This window comes from Nesoenas mayeri (genome assembly GCF_963082525.1).
Source record: "Nesoenas mayeri genome assembly, chromosome: 4".
Taxonomy (NCBI): domain Eukaryota; kingdom Metazoa; phylum Chordata; class Aves; order Columbiformes; family Columbidae; genus Nesoenas; species Nesoenas mayeri.
In genome coordinates, this window is record NC_137540.1 from 6,602,007 (window position 1) to 6,625,638 (window position 23,632).

A 23,632-nucleotide genomic window follows, 5' to 3' on the forward strand; every position below is an offset into this window, starting at 1 on the left:
AACAAAATATTAATTCTGAGCTATCAGTTGCTTTCATTCTAGTACTTAATTTGGCAAACTCACACGAGGCTGAAGTCCCTATTATTTCCCTATTGTTTTATGTGTGGTGGTGAAGGATTCTGTGCCAAGTTTGAGGATTAGAGTACCATTCCTATGTATTTCATACTAGCATTCAAGCACCACAGTAAATCCTATTCCTATAGATGGATAAACAGACATGCATGCAAGTTTAAATGGAGATTCAGTTTCCATCTTATCATTTCCTGTGGATTCTCCTGTATTAAGTGAAGAAATAGTTTTCCCTTTCCCTCTCTTTGGAGATGGTGCCATAGACATAGCAAACTTATCCTCTGACTCACATAGAAGCAGAGGTGAGAGCTTTTTTCTGTGTTCTTACAGTGTCTAGCATAAAAGTTTAAAGGTTCATGACCAGCAGTACAAGGGATGCCATGTACGTAAATACTGAAAGTGACACCCAAACACACTTGTTGTTGAAGCTGGCATTGTTTACAGGGAAAGGGACTAATACATTGATTAGCACCTTTAATCCATCAGGAAGGGAAAAGGATCTGGACTACTCTGTTAGTATTTGGTTAGGATGCTCAAAGTAACTTCTATTCTTTTGTAGGCTGGAAAGGCAGTAAGTTTAATCTGCTGTGTGACCCACCTGTGGAACTTTTTGAAATTAAGGAAATATGAAATGCAACGGAGGCCCAAACTCAAGCCAATTACAGTATTGGCTACACAGCTCATGGTAGCCCTGTTCTATCTCCACCACCACCATCACCATCAAGCCAAGACATCCACTCATTTCCTCCCTCTTCTGACTTCTACTGAATTATTCCAGATGTAGAAGCTTCGTTAGCTCCAAGCTACATCTAAAAACGCCCCGTGACCTAGTCTACGTTTTCCATTTCGCATCTGATATATTACTGAGTTGTTAGTGCTCAGATCTCCTATTGAAAGAAAAAAAATCAGACAGAAGTCAGCATCCTTAGCTTGCATCTACTGCTTTTCCATCGCAACTCACAGATCCTTACTTGAGCAGTTACTCTGAATATTCATGTTAGTCTAAAACAGGCATATAGGCGCTCACATAGGTAAACAGAATTCTCAGCCATCAGATTATTTACAAAAAAACTTGCCTTTTTCTTAAGTTGCTTCTAAGTATTGCAGGAATCAAAGTCATTTGGAATTAATCATTTCACCTGGGGAGAGGTAGTTATTTTGTGTCATTTATTTAACCCAAGGATTAGGTTTTGGTAATCTCTACCTACCTCATCAGTCCTTGTATGTTGGAAAACTGGGTCCAGATTGTCCTTATATCAGTCATACGGATCAAAGGTGTTGTTACTTTCATACATCACATGCCAAACACATCAGAATGATCAGCTAGAAGTGAATAATCATCCTGAGACTACAAAAAGCACAGGAGTCATATATTATCCTGTGCAAAAGTAGCAGGTAAAGAACCGTTTATAAGGTCAATCTATGTAGAGGCAGAATAAACACTTTTTGACATTTTTCACCATAATGAACAGAGTTAAACTCCTCTTGATTGTTAAAGCAAAATGACCTTTGGAAAAGGTCCATACTTGGAACTTTGATTTTGCTGTTCTTTGTAAGAAAAGAACACACCTATCTAACTGCTTAGATTAATGATTCATGTACATATTGGTATTTTTCCAGTAAAGAAGAGTCGTGTTAGAAACTGAAGAAATGAGACAATGGGGCTTTTTATGTTCCTATGTGGAAAGTTAGGTCCTGCTTATAATCACGTTCATCATATGATTATAGAGTATTAGTACTTTTGTAGGGTGTATTTCTGAGGTCGTTGTTTGTTGGTGACAGAGTGGGAGTGTGAAGACAGGCATTGGGTGCAACAACCATTACCTCCTGAGTCCTGTTGCTGCCTCCTGGAAGACACCCAACTGTTGTCTCAGAAAAGCCTCAAATGGTACAGCATTCCTACTGAAGTTGAACCTACTGTTAAAAACAGAATGTTAGGACTGGCCAACTGATGATGCTACCCACTGAGATAAGGCAGAGAAAAGCTACAGAGACACTAACAAAATTGTAATTTCTGGGGGAGCCCTTTCCTGTAAGCACAGCTTCCTTAAATAAGGCAGCTGTAGACAAGAGGAAAAATTTGAACTCTACAATGAAAACTCATATGCTACAGGAAAACATTGTTGCATAGAGCAAGTCCTGCCCACAAATTGACCAGATGCTCATGTTCCTAATCAGCATTATGCTGGGAACGCCGTGGCTGTTGGCTTGAAGTTAGAATGAACCTGAAAGCTTCTATAATGCAGAGCCTTGCAAGGAATGCTTTCCAGAAGCACTACAGTAACAGGGCCTCAGTATCAAACCAGCTACGTACGAAAACTAGATCTGCTTGTTATCACTGTATTAATTTGCTTGAAGGCATTCCTGCTTCTAAATTAACTTTACAGGATGATTCACGTTCATGCTCACCACTACTACTTATTTTCCGCACTTCATTCAGCATATGTAGTGTTTTTAAAACATTAACTTTTGTAGACTTTCACCTGTGTTCGCTATTCTGCCAAAACATTTTTATTATCTTTCATCATAGCCAGCAGAAGAATCAAACCTGGCAACAAAGAGTCCAAACTCCAACTTCCAACAGCGAATCCCATTTTAGCAGCTGATAACTCCTGTTCACCTTCATAGTTAAACCTAAGTTTTGCATGAACAGCTGCATATAGATGAACTGACTCTTTCTTCTGGATTTTGCACATCCTGTGTATTTATACAATCTAAAAAAAAAGCCAAGTTTGAAGAAAATCTGTTCAGCAATTCTGAAGAAATAAGTTTTACACTACTAAAACACAGGCTCAAGTAATTATTGTGGTTTGCTAGTAAGTCTTTTCCTGCCTTACTTCGTATAAGAGGTAAAAATGCTATTAAAAGATACTTTATACATTTCTTCAAAGAGACAGAGGAAGAAAAGAGAAGGAAGTAATGCTCAAAGCATTTGTCTTAAATATTACTGTAAACAAGTGAACAATGATTGCACACAGCAGTCACCCCATTCATTACACAGGTTTCCCCATCACAACCTTCTCCTCGTCCAAATAATAAGTCTAGATGAACATATGCTTTATCCAGGCTCACTAACAGGCCAGTATTAACATTCTAAAACCAATTTTGAGCTGGTTACTCCTATATACACTGTTTAACAACAGAAAAGTAAGTTTCTGTGAGAAGGATATGAGACAGTTTCTAGCTAATAGGGGTTCTACTGATTACTTAAATATACCAAATAAGTCAGTGTTACTTAACGCTTAAAGAAGTGTTTTAGTTTTCATTTTTATGTTTGTCTTTAGCAGTTAATGTTTCACATACTACATTGAACAACTTCAAGATTTTTGAAGAATACTAGAAGAAGAACATATGCTTTTTCTTTCAAGCAAGTAAAGCTGACCCAAGAGAAGGAGATTAATTTTTGGAGAGCTTGAAAAAAACAGCCAGAAAATTAACCTCAAGACTGAGCATTTGTATCACAGGAAATACCAAGATATAAAGATTTTATTTTTAATTGCAATAATTAAACATGAACTCAGGGTTGGTCTGCCATAATTCTTTTAAAGTTGTAGTCGGCTGAACAAGTATATCTGGAACCATAAAACATCAAGTTATATAAAATAAAATAAAATGTTCCCTACTGACACTTATGGCAACAAGCATATACCAAAAAGAATCCACATTAGTTAACTCAAAGTGAAAACTAGAGATTTTCTTTCATTCATTACTTGGCCATCTTTACAAGTCTACAACAGAAAAGAACCACTGGACAACTCAATGAACTCCAAAACTAAACAAAGAAAGCAAAAAAGTTTAATCAAGCTACATTAAAAACTCTGCTTTTTGATTATATATAGTAAGAAATTAATGTTAAGTACTTCTGGAGATGATGATGAGATAAAGATGAGGACACTTGTACAGATGTTTAAAAACTTACTTAATTTTTTCAATGTATAGATAATTTATCCATAATTAAGGGTCTAACCATTACATTTTCTCCTACAGACTACTAAAACCAGAGACTACCAAGCAGTTTAAATAACATATGAAAAAAGCCGCATCTATTTAATAGCTGCAGAACTCATAGGGCAGTAAAATGTAAAAAAAAAAAAAAAAGTTAAAAAACCTACTGCAAGAATATTAACTGTAATAAAAAAGAAGACATTAAAACCAGCAGCTAGTTAGGTGCCAGGACATAATAGAACCCATAAGGACAGGCAAAGAATGAAGCTAAGTTAGGGAGAAAGAGTCTGTTTTCAGAGAAGAACTTCCTGACAGACACCACAACAAAGCAACATGAACGGTGACTGTGTGGTCCCCTTCTTGTAAATAAATCAGGCGTCAAAGGTTGATCTGCAGTTAATAAGAGGCCTAAGCCTTCTCCAAGGATTTGTAGTATTCTGTCAGCACAGTCCAAGCCTTAGGAGCCATGAAGCCTTCCGGTGGGTTTTGTCCTTCTCGAGCCAGCTTGCGCATGCGGGTCCCCGATATAAAGTCAAAGTCTTCGTGGCTGAGAGAGCAGGAGTGGGGGTGAGGGAGAAAGGGAGAGGAGCAAGGGAGTGGAGAAAAAAAGAACATATTTTAAAAACAGGCAAACTTGCTCATGCTCCTTCTGCTTCCTTGATACTTCATAAATTTCTTCCTGGGAGTATAATACTGTAGAGTAACTGTCATTTGGAGATACTTGGCCAGTAAATATCCAGAACATACACCCTCTACAATATTCTGCTTAGGTAACTCCTGCCTGTGGACTGAACTGAGCCTGTTTTTCCATCTAACCTGGCTTGCTCTCTATGAGGAAACAGGGAACTGCTGTTTAGAGAGAACCATCTTCTCCACCTCCTGTCTCAGCTCTCTGCCAAGCAACAGCAGCCATCCTATTCTGCACCTCACCCTGCCACGGCAGCAGACCAGCTCTATGTGCAGGATGAAGATGGTCATTTCAGTGCCACTAAAGAATGGGAAAAAACAACACTGCAGGAAATCTCAGTGAAGGACAGTTCGCAGAACACAGACAGTAAAAGCCTCGGCATCTAGAGGCAAGCTTCACAGCTTCTGCAGCTGGGCCATCGCAAGTCACTGAGCATGCATGTACAAACATATGCATGTCAATAATGTAGCACATACAGTTCAAAATAAAGAAAAAAGCAGGGGAATAGCAAAAATGTCTTCCCTTAAAGATATTTTTCCCTAAAAAACGGAATACACTTGGACAAATGCACAAAAGAAGCCAGAGATCAGGATTGTTTATCATTGTTAACATGACAATCTAAATTAATACTAACTTCTCAGATATCTGGTCATAAGCAGCAAAAGCTCCACAAGTTACTCTCTTACTCCTCATAGGACTGAAACAGTAAAAGCAAGACAAGAATGCCCAAGTTCTACCAAATGCTCCAAACCAAAAACTTATTCTTAAATTAAATATGCAATTTTACTTATGCCATTTGCTCCATTTGCAACATGTATGCATTACTCATTCTTTACTGTTTGAAATAAAAGCCAAGTATTGATCTCAGATGCACATGCCTTAAACAGAAACAAGAGCCAAGTGAGCATATCAGAGGGCAGAACTTGGCTGTAAGTGCTGAGCTATGCTCAGTAGGGTATAGAAGTCAGCAAGATGAAGAAAGCATTCCACAGTTCCTTTCACAACACCATTAGCCCCATAACTTTTTGATTTGGATTGTGTGCATTTACACAGCAGCACTGCCATACATGCTCTTTTCTTATTGCTCTCAATTTGGGACTGTGGGTTCCTGAAGTGTCACAACAAGGCAAAAACCCAACTGTGCTTCAATTCTACAAAACATAAATTACATAAAAATGAAAACTTAAAGTTGATGTAAGCCCAAGGTTATGTCACTGCTATTCATAAACAACACCTGAAACTTTTGTGTCTTGACAGAGAGATGCCTACTGTTCACTAACACTGCCTGAAGGTAACTTGAGTTCTTGCAAAGACCTATTTCTATAAAACATATGCAGGGAAGTGCTAAGCCTGGTTAATTCCAGTGAAAAAAATACTAAGCCTTCAGATGATCAGGAAGAGTAAAGCAAGTCCTATAAATTTCTCCATGTGTGGTTTTCTCCACAGTGTGGTAGCAATACCAGAGTTAGAGCATAAAGAAAAAAATCTTAGCTGCTTTATCCCCTCCTCGCCTGTTAAGTTTTCAGAAAAACACTCAATTTCCTCCCATGCCCTACAAGTGAAATAAAGGCACTAAGACAATATATTTAGCTTTGCCATATAAGTTGGCAATTCCTTTAGGTTCTTCTTATCCCTAGTTGCATAAAAAGCGGCTCTAGGAATCTGAAATATCAAGAAAAAGAGAAACACAAAAAAAGCTAAGGAGATCTACAGGAACTACAAGAAAAGGGAAGAAAAACATGAGTGATGATCATTTAAGAAACATATTACATTCAGTAACTCACAATTTCTAGAAATGTTTCAAAAATACTATCAAAAAGTACAAAAATATTTATAATGCTCTCTCATTATCACAGAATCACAGAATGTTAGGGATGGGAAGGGACCTTGAAAGATCATCCAGTCCAGTCCCTCCACCAGAGCAAACTTATCCCGAACTTAGTTTTGAATGGGTTTTTCTTTAAAAAAAATTACCTTAATTAGTAATCACTAAAGTGACTCAAATGGAGCTTTGGCAATATATACTGTATGTTGAAAAAACACAGTAAATTTTGACTTTTAAAAAATTATGGCATTTGCAATTTTATTGTTCCCAGTTTAATCTCCACCTTCATACCTAAAACATATTTGAATATCCACTCTATATTCATTGTCTTTACTAATGGTAAAAATCAAATCTCTTGAATATCAGAAACTGAGATTTCCACTAAGCAGAAATACTTTAACAGTCCCGGCACTGTGGTGTGATATTAACCATGAGCATTTTGAAATAAAATTTATCAGTATTAGTAATTTTGTGGAACAAGAAATGAGAAAGAAGAGTCAAGCAATTTCGTTCACAGTGAATTTTGAGGCTATTAGGAGCTACTCTACATAAAATGGATTTGAGCAGAACATAAAAGGGGGAAACATTTGACCATTAAAAGCTGCTATGAAATATACATGGCAAACCCATCCAAACTGCATTCTCAAGTGAGATTTGGAATGACTCTCAATTAAACTTAGCCCAAGCCTTCTCTGAGCATGGGATTTAAGTGCCTTTGAAATCTTTATTCAGTGGCTTCTGGAATTTGCTTTCTTTGAGCCACACTGTATGCTAGCAAATGCTTTTAACACTGATTTGACCTTTTATTACCAGTTGAGTGTGAGCGTATTGACATAATATTCGGTGCCAATGCAATTGAAAGCATTCTCCAAAGAAAGAGGGCAGGAAAAAAGCAGAAATAAATCCAGAACAAAAATGTGTCAACAGAAAACCAGTCTTGAAACATATTACATTGAGACTGGTACTCGCTCCATGGCATAGTGTCCTAGAATGCTATGACACTCACTGTTAATTGAGAAACCATATTTCACATAATTAAATTAAGGACAGTCAAGTATGCTTATCTCAGCCTCTTGCCACCATTTCAAAAAAATCAGGTATCACACCACACAAATTCGAGAACAGTATGTACTTAGTTGGAACATCGGTTCTGTAAGTATGATTTGATAATATTAAATCTGTCATGACAACTATATTCAAGGTCCTGGGAATACACTATATAAAGTTAAAATCTCTCCTCTTCACAGATACCCATGTTTCATTAATATTTTACAGAATGCATGATACTGCTCCAGTAACCTTACTGATGGGTTTCTTCTAGCCAAAATGATCTCAGCCGTTTTCTTGCAGAACTTAAAAAAAACAAAAACAAAACCAATTTTTCCAGACACTGCTGTGGCTTTTTTAATTGCCAGACTAATTTCCTTTCTTAATTGAGTTTTTTCACAGCAGCAGTCTGTGGCTGCATTTTATAGGACTGATCTTCTGTAAAGAATTGGGAATTTCTGTTCACCCAAACAACCACCATTATTAAGCCACCAATGCCAAAATACACTTGTCTGTGGTAACTGTTTGAGAGGCCTCTTTGGCTGAAGGAACACATTGACGTTTTTTGAAGGGATTTCAGCATTGGATAGAGATTTTTTTGAGGGGTGGTGGTGCTCTTTGATGATTGTTTGGCTCTTTGATTCTTTTCTCTTTACACTTCAGTCTAACAGTGGTTCACAGATCAGGTATTAATTTCAATTTCTCCATTATAGCTAGAATTCTTCCTTTCCAAAACATGATTGGACATATTCAATTATTAATCCAAAATTCTAGGAAATCTAAAAAGGTGAAAATTATAAGCAAAGGACTGTACCAATATTCATAAGTTTCCATATGTAATATTTCTTTAGAATTCTATGCAAGTGGAAACGCTCAAGCTTCCCCCAGAAGGCTTGTTATCTGACTTCAGTAACAATCAAAAGGGAATTTTTTTGTATTATCCTCATTTTGGTCAAAGGGAGAATAAAACGAAGTTAGCTCTACCTGTGCTGCTATACTTCACTTCAAATGCATTCCTCAAAACCCTTTCCTAAATCTTAGTTTTAAATAACGTATTTCCAAAGAAAAAGAAGTTTTAAGACCGCAGTTCCATGAGATGTTAAATCTAGTTCTAAGCCATCCAAGAAACACATTAAAAATTGTGGTGGCTTCCTGAGGTAAAATACAAATACAGTTTCAAGTCATTGGTTATTCACAGGTCTTAACATTTTAAAGTGTGTACACTGCTTGACTGAAGTTACAAATTAAACTTTGTGCACCACTCTGCAACTACAATTGCTGTGCAGCTACTATAAGGGCTTTTACAACAGTCTTTTCACAGCCCCTTTCAACACACACAATGCTCTATGATTAGCCCTGAATGCAACCAGGACATCTCTGCCTTTCCTTGGAAACACCTGCTGCCTGGTGACTTCAGCTCCAACACAGCATCACAGCAGCTCAACACTGTTAACCAGCAACGTGAGGCTCTGACACCCAAAGTCATGTTCTCCACACTGTTCCCAAGCAGAGATACTGGGTCTACTGATGCTCCAAGGTCAGCAAGCACTCTGGAGGATACTAAAGGAAGAGTGAAGTAACTTCTGTATCAACTCCACAAAAGTACATTTGTGCAGACACCTTTTGGAGCAGAAGACCTTAAGAACAATGACCTTTTAGAATCACAGGCAGCACACCTGAGAAGAAAGGGCCTTTGCAACCAATTTGGAGGCAGGGCCAGTGGTATGTTTTTTGATGCTTCCCAGGTTTGACACCAGGTCATGCATAACTTTCTTCCCCACACTTTCATGCTGTGTTTTTCACCAGATAAGTGGTAGGCTCAGTAAAGAATTCCATGAACACCACTATTTCACATCCAAGTCTCTTCTACCAGTCCTGATCCTCTCATATTTCGAGACAATCCTCTGTTCCCTGCCATCCTCCTCACAGAGTCAAACACCACATGGCCCAGGAGTCGGCCACATTTTCAACATTACACGGACTATGTCGAAATGCAGCCAGCTGCACCCACCCAAGCTCTAACTGTGTCTGGAGCCTACCACAGTGTTCTGTCTATGGCAAGCAGGAGCAATAACCGCTCTCTCTTCAGGGAGTCTGTGTGTGGCTGCATTGCCATCTAGAGGATTGCTGCCACACTCCAGTCCACTCTGTAGCTCACAAACAGTAACTAGGGAAGGACAGGACAAATGATCTTACATTCTGGCAGCAGGACGACAAAACTGCATGCTAATAGCAGCATGGTCTTTTTTACAAGACAGTGACAGAACCAGAAAAACTAAGGGGTTCCACAGGCAGGATGGAAGGATGACAGGATGCATATAATGTGGTGTGTGACAAAAGGCAAAACCTGTAACCACAGAGAACTTCTTTATCATTCGCTTTGGCTAAGGACAGAAATATAATTTTACTCCCCTTGATCTAAATAAAATCTATCCTGCTAAGAGTACAGTATCAATGATCATAGAATCACTATTCTTCTAAAACGATTTTCTGTTCCACGCAATGGGAATACTGGCCTCTCATGTTGCTACTCCCTTTCTATTCTAACTTAAGGTGTATCTTCCAAAACTTGCTGAATTACTTGGACAACAAACAGGACAAATAACTATCATATGTGCTACAAGTGCTGTTCGAACCTTATAATGTACACAGGTTTACGTAAAACTAGCAATATTTATATCACAATCTAGTTACTGTGCACAGCAATGAGGACTTCAAGATGCATCTCAAATAACAAAAGGCACAAGGGTAATGACATATTCAATAGCTGGCTAAGAGGCAGTAAGTTCAGAAAAAGACTTTCATGTCATATATGCTGTGAGTAGCATTCCCGCCAATTTTATCCCTCCTGATGAAAATACCATATGAACCAGGGCATAGGTCTGACCTGATGCTACTGTCCATAGCTTCACTTGAGAAAAAGAAAACCTGCTGCAATGCCATCCAAAGAGAAGCTTCACAGCACTAAGGAGAACCTTATGCTGGAATGCTGCCTATATGGGAGGGAGAGGGAAGGAAGGAAGAACAACAGGAGCGAACTACAACTGCCAAATAAGCCTCCCTGATTAGCTGCAATTTTAAAACATCTGCAATGTACCAAATCATCAAATTTCTAAACACATATGGACGTTGTAGAGTAATACACAGTGAAACTATTTTAATTCTTGTCAGGTTTCAACAGATTTGCCTTTATCATTCTGCTTATGATTCCTAAACAACAGAAGAACATACCATAAAGCTATATTTATTTATGTAAGAGATAACACTTTGCAGCTTTTAAAAATAAAGGCAGACTAACTCAGGTGCTTGGAATTTACTGCTGAAATATAAAGCAGTTACACGACTTGCAATTAAGGTTAAGCCAGCACACTATTTACTAATAAAATGTAATTAATGGGAAGACACAAGCTGCTGATTGGTTGATTGTCACAAGCCACAGTGGCATCCTTGGAGAGTTTTATACTCAGTGTAACTGCAGCATAAGCAGCTGAAGAACAAGAGATAACAGGTGGGTTCATTTTTACAGCTCAATCCATCCCATGCTGATTTCATCTTTTCAAAGATTAACTGTGTTGTACAGACATCCTTCTTCAGTAGCAAACAGTCAGAGCAGGCAGTAGTAGTCAGAATAGGCAGTAGGAAACAGAGTATAAGAAACAAGAGGGTTTTTTAGAAACACACCTTGTTTGACAATCTGTGTTTCAGTACTAAATTCAACTGCATTTTGATGTAAAACAAAAGTACAGTGCAATAATCTGAATAAAGCGGCTTAAACTAAAATGACAAGCCATCTTCCCAGTCCCACTCATTGGCACCACAGCAATACACACAGCGAGTTTTGGACATGAGTGAAAAATAATACTGGAACATGCACAAGGTGAAATTACCTGTCCTTACTGTAACTGGGAAAAAACAAACAAACACGAAACACAAACAACAACCACCACCAGCTGAAAACCCTGGGACATACAATGGACCAAGGGCATCTTTTAGCTATTTTCTCTGTTTAACAATAATCCAATCTGTCACCCTCTCTTGTCCACTATCTTCTCCCTGCTGTGCTCTCTCACTGCTTCTCTTCCATCATATCTGATGCATACCTGACACCTCAGAAGCATATTTAGAAAGATAAACCAGCAGAAAGCTAATCTTACTATTTTAATAACTAGTAATATTTTTTCTGTGGGTTTAGCTATCTGTGCCAAAATTCCAGAGTTAGAGCAGCGCCAGTACCTGGGAGGAAAAGGGGAGCTTCCACTGGCAGCTAAAGCTGGATGTTAGTTGTGCTGTGAAACCACACCCAAATCATGCTGAAGTTGCATTCACGATCTAAACCCACATCTAAACACTGCCATCTTTCAAGCAAAATGAAGTTAAGTAAAAACATTTTTTTTAATGTGGGTGGGGGGTAAAAGGCAGCTATTGCTCAAGAAGTCTTAAAACAAAAATACAACTTACTGATCAGAGCCATAATAATCCATGCACTTCTTTTTCTTATTATAAGCTGCAACTCTGAAGGGTACAATTTCCAGTGCTCGGAGGCCTGGAGCCATTGTCAACACTTTGGCACCATGGGTTGGTTCATACAGATCCTTCCCAGTGTCAGGGTGTGGCATCCCTGCTGGATCCCGCCCTACAATGTAGAAGTTAGCGCCGGCAACCATGCGCGATCTACAGTGCCACTGAACCTAGAACAGAGACAGGGAAAAAACAGTTAACAGAAAAAAGGTCACAATATCATTGAAATGTGCATGCATCATATAGTTACCACTTTTTCCCTAATGACAAGTAATTTTTGCTATAGAGCCACAGAAAAGCAACGAATCAGTTATGAGAATCACCACCAAACTTACAGCTAAGACATACTATTTCCGTTTCATTTACAAGTTAGGATACTTCAAAAGTTACTTCAGCACAGTGTTTGGAACAGTATAATGAGGGCAAGAAAGACAGAGCTCATCCATATCTTAGGTCAGTTCTTCCTGATGTTCTCACCTTCCACCTCTTTCCTTTTATAGGAAAAGATAATGCAAAAGCAACTGCTTTGGGAACCTTAGTGGGATCTAGCCATATATTGCTCTGTTTTAATCACAGTAATTTCTCAAAAAAAACCCACGGTGACCAACAGAAAGCTGCCAAACATCTCACTGGAAGAAATACAAGATAAGATAGTTAAAGAAAATTTAACTGTATGGTACAGGACAAATAAAACAACTATTACACTGCTTTATATAACAAAGACACAGCACTTCAGGAAATGTCAATATGTTCTCATATTGGGAATAATCCCACTAAAAGAATTGTCCTACATCTATATAGCTTAGTATCTGCCTAAGGATATTCAGAGAAGACTTAAACAAAACAAAACAAAACAAAACAGCAAGTACGTAACAGTAGCGTCTTATATCTGCAGCCTTACCTTCACACAAAACTGAGAGGCCTATTCAGTAACTACATAGTGTAAAATAGCTTCACAAGTTGAATAAAAAACCCAAACAAACAAACAAAACCAAAACAAACAAACCAACCAAACAAAAACAAACTGTCAAAACATCTGTCAAACACTAAAGAGAAAAAAAATAGGTGGCAGGAGGGGAAAAAAAAAGCACAAATCATAGGACAAAAGGTTCTGACAATACCTTGTAATAAAATGGATGATGTGATGGATACATTTTGATTTCATTCCAAAAAGAATTGCCTCTGTCTACTGCAAATCTCCACATAAAACTAAAATCACAGTGCTTCATATTTTAGTCACTGTGCATGCTCTTCTATGTTAATAAGCTTTAGGCAAGAACTCAAAAGTGATTTCTCAAAGTAGTAACTAATTTTTAGTTCTGCATTAGTTCTATAAGTAATCATTATAGAAACCATTCAAGGAGAAATTTTGCAGCCAGCATGGCAAGTGTTCTGTAAATCAGTAGTCAGATAAAGAAATTAGGAACCAGTCCTGAGTTATGAGAGTGCCACTGGTATCAGTTATCATCTTGACCACAGCCAGACGTTACACATAACAGATTCCAGTGCTATTCAAGCATACACGATGCTAAGGAAGCATCTGGATGCTGGTATCGATGCTAATAATTTTATTATTTATGTTACAAGCACAGAGTGGGCCATACACATGAAATTCCAGCATACCAGAGCTGTTAGCAGCATATTTTCTGAAACTATTCTAGCATAGTTAAGAAATTTCAATTTCATGTTGTCTTTTGGGTAACAGCAAGAACTTCCATTTTGAATAAGTGAAGCTATTTGACTACGACAATTTACAACAATGTAAACCACATGTTTAAGACATAAAACTAGTAACCCTTGTCCCATTTCTATACATCTTCAGAATATATTTACCTTCCTAAGCAGGTGAATTTATTGCATTTTGATATTTTCCCTTACAGAACAGTTTCTTTACTTCCAAGGTAATTATCAGGAATGTTAAAAACACACAAATGCTAAACCGATACTTATGAAACATGTCCATTAAAATCTTTACAGACTGGAAGGCCACATCCATCCTGTAGATAACCATCCTAACAGCTGCTTGCTGTTCTATAAAGCACTTGTGCTACAAGAAACAAAACTGGTACCACTGTCTTTTAAATGACCTATAGAAAATTGTTAAAGGAAGAGTCTCTTTTATTACTTGGCTACAAACATTACTGTGAGGCTGCACTCTGAGATCACTGGAAATGCCATATAGATTAGGAGAAATCTCATTCTGTTCAGAATAAGAACTGTGAATTTTGTTCCTCCTTATATGATCCTGAATACAAGACTGAAGCAGAAGATTTCTGTTAATTCTCACAAAAGGTGTATGGGGAACAGTACAAGATTCCCTACAGGAACTCACATGCCTCAACTCAATATGGACTACAGTTTTTTCTCTGGATTGAAAGCCAGTGCAAGCTCTGTTTGATCAGCCAACTGGCCAGCAGAAAATAAGCAACACCTGTCTAATTTAATTCCACCAGTGAGACCTCCTGTCTACCAAAAAGCTACCACAGAGTTAACCTCTTGAGGCTGGTCAGATTTTGAACTTCCTGTAGCTCATGGAGGGAAAATAGGAAAGGAAAAAATAAAAGGAAAACAAAAAAAGTAGTGAGATGAAGAACCAATAACCCCTAAAAGAATTGCTCTCAAATGAGAGCATTTATGCTCTCTGCTGCTTCCCACAAACCTCTAGGGAATCCAAACCAAAACCTGGCTTCTAAATAAAGTGTTGCCAAATAATTATTTCATACAAAAGCCTTGAAACAATTCTCTCTGAATTAAGTTTGCCAAAAAATATACAAAGCCTTTTTTTTTTTTCTAATTTGGATATAGCCCTCCAGCACACAAACTTTTTTGCTTAACAGTCATAAAAATTCACAGAATCACAGCATGGTTGGGGTTGGAAGGGACCTCAAGATCATCCAGTCCAACCCACCTGCCTGAGTAGGTTCACCCAGATGAGGTTACACAGGAAGGTGTCCAGGTGGGTTTGAATGTCTCCAGAGAAGGAGACTCCACAGCCTCTCTGAGCAGCCTGGGCCAGGGCTCTGGCACCCTCAAAGTAAATAAGTTTTTGCTCATATTCAGACAGAACCTCCTGTGCTTCAGCCTGTGCCTGTTGCCCCTCATCCTATCATTTGGCACCACTGAAAGGAGTCTGGTCCCATCCTCTTGACACCCACCCTTGAGATATTTATAAACGTTGATGAGATCCCTTCTCAGCCTTCTCTTTTCCAGGCTGAACAGAAACTCTCAGTTTCTCCTCATAAGAAAGGTGCTCTAGGCTCCTAATCATCTTGATAGCCTGCCACTGGACTCCCTCCAGTAATTCCTTATCCTTCTTAAACTGGGGCACCCAGAACTGGACGCAAACTCAAGTATGTTAACATTCAGGGCAACTAATTGGTATGTTAACAGATCTTATAATTCCTTCTGAAAAAGACCGGAACAAGGCGGAAGGATTAACTCATTATCATACCCTTATCAGTGTAAAGAAAGGAGCACATAAACCCAATGTTGTCTCCCACCATTTCCAGCAAAATCCTTCAATACAGAAGTTTCTTCATAGAAGAATGCTTTGGTTGCTGACAGAGGGAGCCTTTACAGTCTGGTTTCCCAAGGACAGTTAGTCTCCTCTCTCCATTTATAAAAACACAATGCACAAACATCAGGCATAGCACAAAATATCATCAAAGGGCTTTTGTTTTCTTTTAAACTCTTGATGCATTTACCTCAGTTGGTCCAGCATACATCATGGGGGAAGGGAATATAGCCACCACTGTTGTTTCTGGATTCAAGATTCCCTCCTCCAGCACTGCAGCATGTTGCTTCATGCGCCACATGAGAGGAACATCATCCTCTTTTGTCCAGCCTCCAAGTGGGTGCAAGAGTAAAACTGGGCGCCGGTAACCACGTTCCAAAAGCTGCTTATGAGTATCCTGCATCAAAAGAGCATGTCCATTGTGCACCGGGTTGCGTAACTGGAATGCAAAGACAGCATCTACAGAGAAAAAAAGAGACAAAAAAATATAAGGAAAGCAAGTTATTTTATCAGGAGTTGTACAACCATATAAAAATATTCAAACAATACAATCTTCCTGTAGAACTCTATTGAATAAGTATAATAGTATTAGTAAGAGGTCATTAAAATATTATTAATTATTATAAAATCATAATCAATAAGCAAAACTAATAAAAACAACCGTACTATAAAAAACGTAAAAAAGCTTCCTTCCTTTTTGAGTTTTCCACAGAATTACTCCATCTTCTCCAATAGCTATAATTTTATCCTCGGATTTTTCACTTGCATGAGCATATAATATAAAGTTAAATTCTAAGAGGAAATCACACTACGCCACCTGTCTTAAAGGCTCAGTGTATAACCAGGAGAATAAATGGACATGTTCGCAACAAAACAAATAAAAGGGGATTTAATGTGCCATAGTAAGTTTCCTTCAGCGAAACAGCTCAGTAGAGTTTATGTACAGTGAGAGCAAATCAAGGCTAATTGCTATCCCAATGTATTCCAAACCCTTTGACAAAAATCCCTTACACAATCAGAATTTCTCCCTTCTGCAAATTAAGATGAACCAAGGTACACTGCAAAACAGCAAAATCACTATAACTTCAAGGTTTTCCAGTAAGGAACCAATGAAATCTAGGGAACAGGTTTTTTTCAGGTATCAAATATATTCATTTAAGGGCTACATAAACCAAGGGTGGTATCTGAAACCTGCAGATCCTGGAAATACTGACCACACTGAAAAAAGACAGGAGCTCGGGACCAATCTCAGTTCGCATTCTTGATATTAATCTCTTCCCTCACACTTAGAAGTGCTTAGGAGCTGCCTGCCATTCACTGCTACAACCAAGGCAGTATGTTCTCTGCTTTATGACACTACTCAGCCTCTTATTTATCTGCCTGACATAACTGCTTTAGTGAGAAAAACTGTTTTGTTTCTTCTGCAATATAAAGCTAGCAGCTGGCTCACAATTTTTAACTGTGATGAATTCAACTTTGCACCAGTCTGCTTGCATTACTGTCATAAGCTTTGATCCCCAGAAGTAGCATGAAACAGAATTAAAAATAGAAGAGAATCAAAGCTCAGCACGCAACCATTCCTCTATGATTTTAGCCAAACCTGACAATTTTTAAATCACGTTCTACCACATTTTAACACGATCTTTTCTTGCATTAGGAAAATGTCTAGCATGCGTGGAAAGAGAAAATTCAGAACTTCAGGCATTATCAGCTTCTCTTGTGTATTTAGTCAATGCAATGCCTGAGATGATAAAAATTAATACCAGTAAAAGGCAAAAAATGCCACCTAAGAGAACATTCAAAATCTTCATCCTTGAAACAATGCTAGCCCCTCTGGTATGGAGGCAGCAGGCACTTTGCAGGAAAAAAAACAGAACAAGAAGAAATTACTCACCAGCATTCATTTCCTTGAATTTCTGCCTAAGTTCAGCTGGTGTGAGACGGTACTGATCAAGTCCATCATTCCAATAAATACGATCAAGGACCTGTAGATCTCCACCAACAAGCCAGTTCCCTTGCTCCATAACCATCTAACAAATGAAACGAAAATCCTTGTTAGGATTGGTTGTCAGCTTCTCCTGAGTATCTAGAGCATTGCTATGGGAGCCCATCTTTACCAAAGGAAGAGATACAGGTTAATTTTGAGTCTCAAGTGAAACATCAATTATTTAAAAAAAAAAAAAAAAAAAGAGAAAAAGAAAAAGAAAATTGATTATACATTAATAAAGAAGTAAAAAATCCATAGTTTTCACACATATATAACTACTAGTCACACAGATACTTTTAGAATACAGAGGCTTTCCCTTTTTAAGAGAAAGCTCACAATTTGAAGTTTGTTTGATTTCTTTTTATGTGATTTTGTCACAGGTGTAAACAAAAAGATATTATAAAGACAAACATCAAAGGAACCATATTTGGGCTCTGCAGAGCTCCAATGCAACACTTACGCCAACTTGCAAAATGACACAGCAATGAAATAACTATGTTACAACTAGAATATTTCAGTCTGACATACACGTAAGGTCAAGATAATAAAACATACGGAACACAATGGATTGGAAACAACTCCCCAGAGAGTTAAACAATGAACTCTCCAGAAACGGGGTCTATTTCAAAAGCATCCAAATCAGGCAGTTCTCACATGCTCCACATGCAGGCAGAATAGAAGTTTTCTTGCCTTTACAATGTATATATCTGCTGATTAAGGAGCTTTGATGATCCATCTGGCTACACAGATGGATGTGTTTCCTAGGCACACTAGAGGGCAAAGTTCTCTCTTCTGTAGCACAGATTCTACAGCAAATTCTAAATTCATTTCATGTGTACATATTGACACTAGATTTTCACACTAAGTACAGACTATTCAACAGCCGCATAGAACAAAAAACCTCTCACGTTTGTTTCTGCTCAAATGTTTTAATTAGTTCTCAAAGTTGTTTTGCTATCGAAATACACCAGTCACATAAATCAACTTCACTTAATTTGCAGCTCCATAAACAGTACAGCTAAAAGGACTGGATTTTCAACTTTTAAACACATGCCTTGATATAAGGATGTTCCTTGCATGTTGTTCCCCATTGCCTAGCACAGCGTTCCTCTTTCCTGTGCTCGTAGAATTCAGGATTACGGAGAATGGCCACACGGCGACCTTCATACACCAGTGCAATTGCTGTACACCCGTCCAGTCTTTCTTTGTCTTCTTGAGTAGCTGTTAGCACTATAGGCACTGACAGATTAATAACTCCCCCTGCAGAGTGAAGACAAAAAAAAAGCACACCCTTATCCTCAGTAATGGTCATCAATGATATTATGAAAATCTACCCTCCTAACAAGTTACAGTGCAGGATGTAAGTGTATCACAAGCAGGTAGCTCAAGAATTATTTTAACAAGGGTTGTTCTTTCCTTCATTACTATTACGGAATGCTATTATGGACCAAATCTTTCAGCACACCAAGCTAAACAGCAATTAAATTGAGATTCTGAACTCTAAAATCAGTTTCTTCAAAACAAATTAGAAATGTGCATTTCAGGTTTAAATGTTCTTCAAAAATGAAAGCATTTGAAAACTAAAATTTGTAAAGGCAAAAAGACAGAACATTCAAACTCTGACATGATGGTAGGTGTAAAAAGAATAAAACCATCAGGTTTAAAACTGATTATTGTAATATCCTATTCTCTTACCTCAGGTTGTGCGTGAGCCTGATAACATGTTATCACATCACCACTAAGAAGCTAAGCATCAACAATATTTTAGAAGTAGCATTCGTAAAACTGAGCAAATTAATCCTAAGTTTTAGCCTACCATCGAGGAGACAGTCAAAGTGGAGGCACTGCAGGTATTCTCTCTCTCTCATAAAACCGTTCAGGGGTGTTGCCCAACCTTCTGCTAGCACTTGCACCCACTGCATATCCACCTTGTAAAGAAATGGAAAAATAGAACAGATGAAAGTTGTTGCTTAATGATTGACATCAGATATGAATCACAATAGATCATGATCTACCCATAAAATGCAGGACAGTATAAACAGAATATTTCTCAGTACTACAGTTTTTAATCACAACAAATTCAATGATTCTACAAGTAAGAAAAAAACCCAAACAACTGGTGCCTCACTGTTCCACTATCCCTACACTAGATCAAATTCCCATCTGTTAAAAACCCAAGCAACAAATAAACAAAATAACACACAACAAACTTTATTCCTAAATGTTTGATAAAGTTCATCTTAACGGGATTAGAATCCCACTTGCATTTATTTTTTAACCAAGATAGCCAAGAAGTAAAAAAACAAACAAACAAACATAAAAACAACACATACAATTATCACAAAAATTATCAGAATTATAGGGGTGAATACTAAGATGTCTAATCTCAAAACAGATTAGATAGAAAGGTTTTATTGCAGAAACTAGTGAGACAATCCAGAAGTAACATGATCTCGGGACTAGTACTTATTTTAGTTTAATAGGTATCAGCCTACAGGGAATTTCCTTCCTTAGCATTTAAACAGTCACATTACCACTTAGTGTGTGGCCTCTATTATTTCTGCATGTGTATTACTAAGACTTGGTCAAGTACTTGACAAGGACAGACTGCTTGTGCAAGGTTCTTTTGCAAAGAGCATGACTAATTTTATTACACTGTTTAATTTATGCTGAGGCAAGTATGACACACATTTTCTTCCCAAGCTTACGTTATATACTTGCTTGATATTTAACAAACCATTGGCTGGGGACGGAGGGGGAAGGGATTTGTTCTTCTAGATAGAGAGCAATTTAGAACAGGATATTACATGAATTTAATAATGTTGACCTTAAATATTTATTTCTTATCAAAGCAATAACTAGTTTTACAGACACATATGTGAAAGGAGTCTAGCAAGATGCAGTGGAAGGAAGTATTAAAATTTGGTAGTAGCAGAGGGCTACGCAAATTTTAAAACTATTTAATTCAGTGCTTAGTATGTCATCTCAATCTTTCAAAGTCAAATTACTTACTGCAAATGCTCAACTCTGAGCTGAGTCAGCTCCTAAATCAAACACTTAGCTTAAAGGTCTAGTAATACTATCAAAAAGCCAGTGAAACAACTCATACATTGTATCTCTGTTTAGGCCTAGTTCTTCAGAAAAAGATGATGAGGTAGAACAGAAACACAGCCAGAAGTAGCTTTGTCTAATTTATCTGAGTTGGAAAATAGTGCCTTTAACCAAAATAAGAGTTGATCAAGTTGATCCATCCTTTTCCACATCTTCTCTGCTGGAAGCTAGAGAAGTAGCACGAAGATGTTCTAAACAGAAGAAAACCAAACCAAACACAAAACCAAAAATCTACCGAAGTAGACTTAAGTTTGTAACTGTTTGAGCCTAGTATCTAAGTTTACTATCGTTCAGCTGAAGGTTACCAACAAGGAGAATCAAGAAGCAGTAACTGATTTCCTTCATATTTCTAGGTCATTACATTTCAAAATGAAATGGTTTGTGTAAGTAAAGTAAAAAAGTAAATAAGTAATTCTTCTAGAAGCAACTGCTCATACAAGACATGTCAAGCATGGTTTAGTCCATGGATGGGGTGGGAGGGAGCCATGGGAGGAAGTCGCTGTAAATTTAATCTCTTGGGATAAACTAAGTAACATTATACCAGACATTTTTTATGAAATTATCAAGATTCAACTTTTATCTCTAGTAAGTGATCAAAAAAACACAGATGCTGTGATTTCTCTCAAGAAAAGATGGAAAAAGTATATCAAGATACATTCTGTAACAGTACAGGTATTTTGACTATATCTACTTCTGCTGAGCAACAGATTGAACTGTCTTTCAACTTTAGGAATAAGACAACTGAACACAAATACCTTATTTATTTCCAAGGTCAGCAGAGACTCAGCGTCAGTTTTGGCCAACTGTAGCTTGTTTTCCGGCACATAAAGCTCTTTCACCTCATAAGAGGCATCCACTGGTACAATGTCCTGTGTAAAAGAAGCAGAACTTAATGTTTGGTCAGAATGCTTCTTGGACACTGAACATGTGGCCAAGAAGTAAAATTATGATGTTGCACTACACTGTAGCAAGAGTTCATTCATTTAGTAATCCTTACTCATTTAAAAGCCAGCACTGTTCCAAGGTTATGATATATTGCTAGCCAAGGTGCTGGCTGCGTAACTAAAGCAAAACATTTTGACATTTTTTTCTAAACCTTAAGTACCCTATATAACATTTATCTAGGAAATATTGAAATATTGAATTAAGTGCAGTTTTCGTAATTTATTAATGCCTACATTACCTACAGCAGAATAGAAGGCTCTATGCTTTTATACTAGCTAAAGAAGGAAAAAAAATCAGAGACTCAGCATTTTTAAGTCATTCACTATACAACATACATTAGAAATGGTAACACAGAGGTTAAAAAAAGTCTTCCTTCAACTGAAAATGCTAATATTGAAGTCCAAATTAAATGAACTACCTACAGTTAATGATATAACACCAGTGTCCTAATATATATACAAACACTTAGAACACTTAAATGTGAGTCCATATGTTCATATATACACATATATGCGATGAAAGAAAACCTAGTTTTATAACCAGAATACCTTAGAATATCTCTTTAAAGAGTCTCCTCTGATAAAGGATGGTGTAAAATGTCAAATTCCAGTCAAATGTTCCACTGATATTCAAACAAACCAACCAACCACCAAAAACCAACCAACCAACCACCACCACCAAAAAACCATATACATACACACAAAAAAACACACAGTGAAAAGCAGTTGATAGCTCTTTTTAAAACAGATCTTTCAGAGTTTTGGAAAATTTTGTAAAGTAATGCTTTACTTTTTTTTTTTTTTTTTTTTCCCAAAAAAAGTAGTTCACCCTTACAACAAAGTATATACAGACCCATAACAAGAATAAAGAAATTATCTTTATTTTTCCAGCATATGCAGCCCAGAGTAAACAGATATGACTGTAGGCAACACAAAGTTTGCCCAAGCATTCAAGCATTTATCGGACATTAAGCACTACCTCCACGGAAGGTAAAACAAAGGGAGTGGGAGGATAAAAGCAAGAGGGAGATAAAATAACGGCAGGAGTAAAAAGGCACAGTGAGTCTCACCGGCTGTTACGTATTTTGTATCTCAAAAGACAAGAGGAAAACAAATTGAACTAGCAATTAGAAATTCTGTTTTATCAGAAAAAGCTCAATCCATAACATATCAGACATCATTAGGGAAGTTGATTTTACTGGACAGTAAGTTAGGCAAAATGTGCCTTCTATTTTCTCCGCCTGAGCTGCAGCAGACTCCTATCACAGCAATTAGCCCAGAATCAAATAAAGGTAATTCCTGCTGTAAAGAAGAGCAGACCTTACAAGCAAAGTGTAATGACTGAGTAGACATTATACTGCTTCACAGATATTCCCCTCCGGACACCAGTTCATTAAAATGTCCTAATTTTACAAACCATCAAAAGCTTAAAATAAATGTACCGACTAAGAAGGTATCTTCAAATATTAATCTGGTTTTAGTGTCCCACTAACTGGCAAAACAATAGAGAAAACAAAGGTTTCATAATGCATTTTCTGTTAACGATCTACTTCACTATAAGGATGTAAAAAGCTTAAAGACAGTTCTAGCAACACTGAGTCATACATCCGGAGAATTTGTAGGATTAATAAATCTATAACCCCTTGCAGACATAAAAATGGTATTTAAAGCAATATCTTAGATTTAATATTAAACAAACAAACAAAAAATCCACACAAAACCAAAACCAACCAACAAAACCCCACCAACAACACAGCAACAAGAGGAATGTATAGGTCTTTAAACTGTATGAATTTGAGGAAAATGCTAGGCTAGCAAGCCATCTAGTGACCACTTTACGGTAGTAACTTTACTCAAAGGTTCATTGTAATTACACAATATTCATGAGCATTTATTATTTCTCAAAAGCATTCATATAAATAATGACAAAATAATTAAAAAAATAAACTAGATGCTTTCTGGGAATGTGCTTCCACAAACTATG

The 23,632-nt window shown here is 37.4% G+C and overlaps 1 protein-coding gene across 1 annotated transcript in view; it reads right to left on the bottom strand.

Moving 5' to 3' along the window:
• Positions 1 to 3,689: 3,689 nt before the first annotated feature.
• The window catches only part of PAPSS1 (3'-phosphoadenosine 5'-phosphosulfate synthase 1), a gene marked incomplete at its 5' end in the record, with an annotated part of 38,504 nt that continues 18,561 nt past the window's right edge, over positions 3,690 to 23,632 (bottom strand). The window contains 7 exons of the mRNA XM_080343724.1: positions 3,690 to 4,561; positions 12,033 to 12,262; positions 15,797 to 16,065; positions 17,501 to 17,636; positions 18,648 to 18,853; positions 19,410 to 19,521; positions 21,460 to 21,573. Coding sequence (XP_080199850.1) covers positions 4,423 to 4,561; positions 12,033 to 12,262; positions 15,797 to 16,065; positions 17,501 to 17,636; positions 18,648 to 18,853; positions 19,410 to 19,521; positions 21,460 to 21,573 — 1,206 coding nt within the window. The 3' untranslated portion in view covers positions 3,690 to 4,422. The remainder of the gene's footprint in view (positions 4,562 to 12,032; positions 12,263 to 15,796; positions 16,066 to 17,500; positions 17,637 to 18,647; positions 18,854 to 19,409; positions 19,522 to 21,459; positions 21,574 to 23,632) is intronic.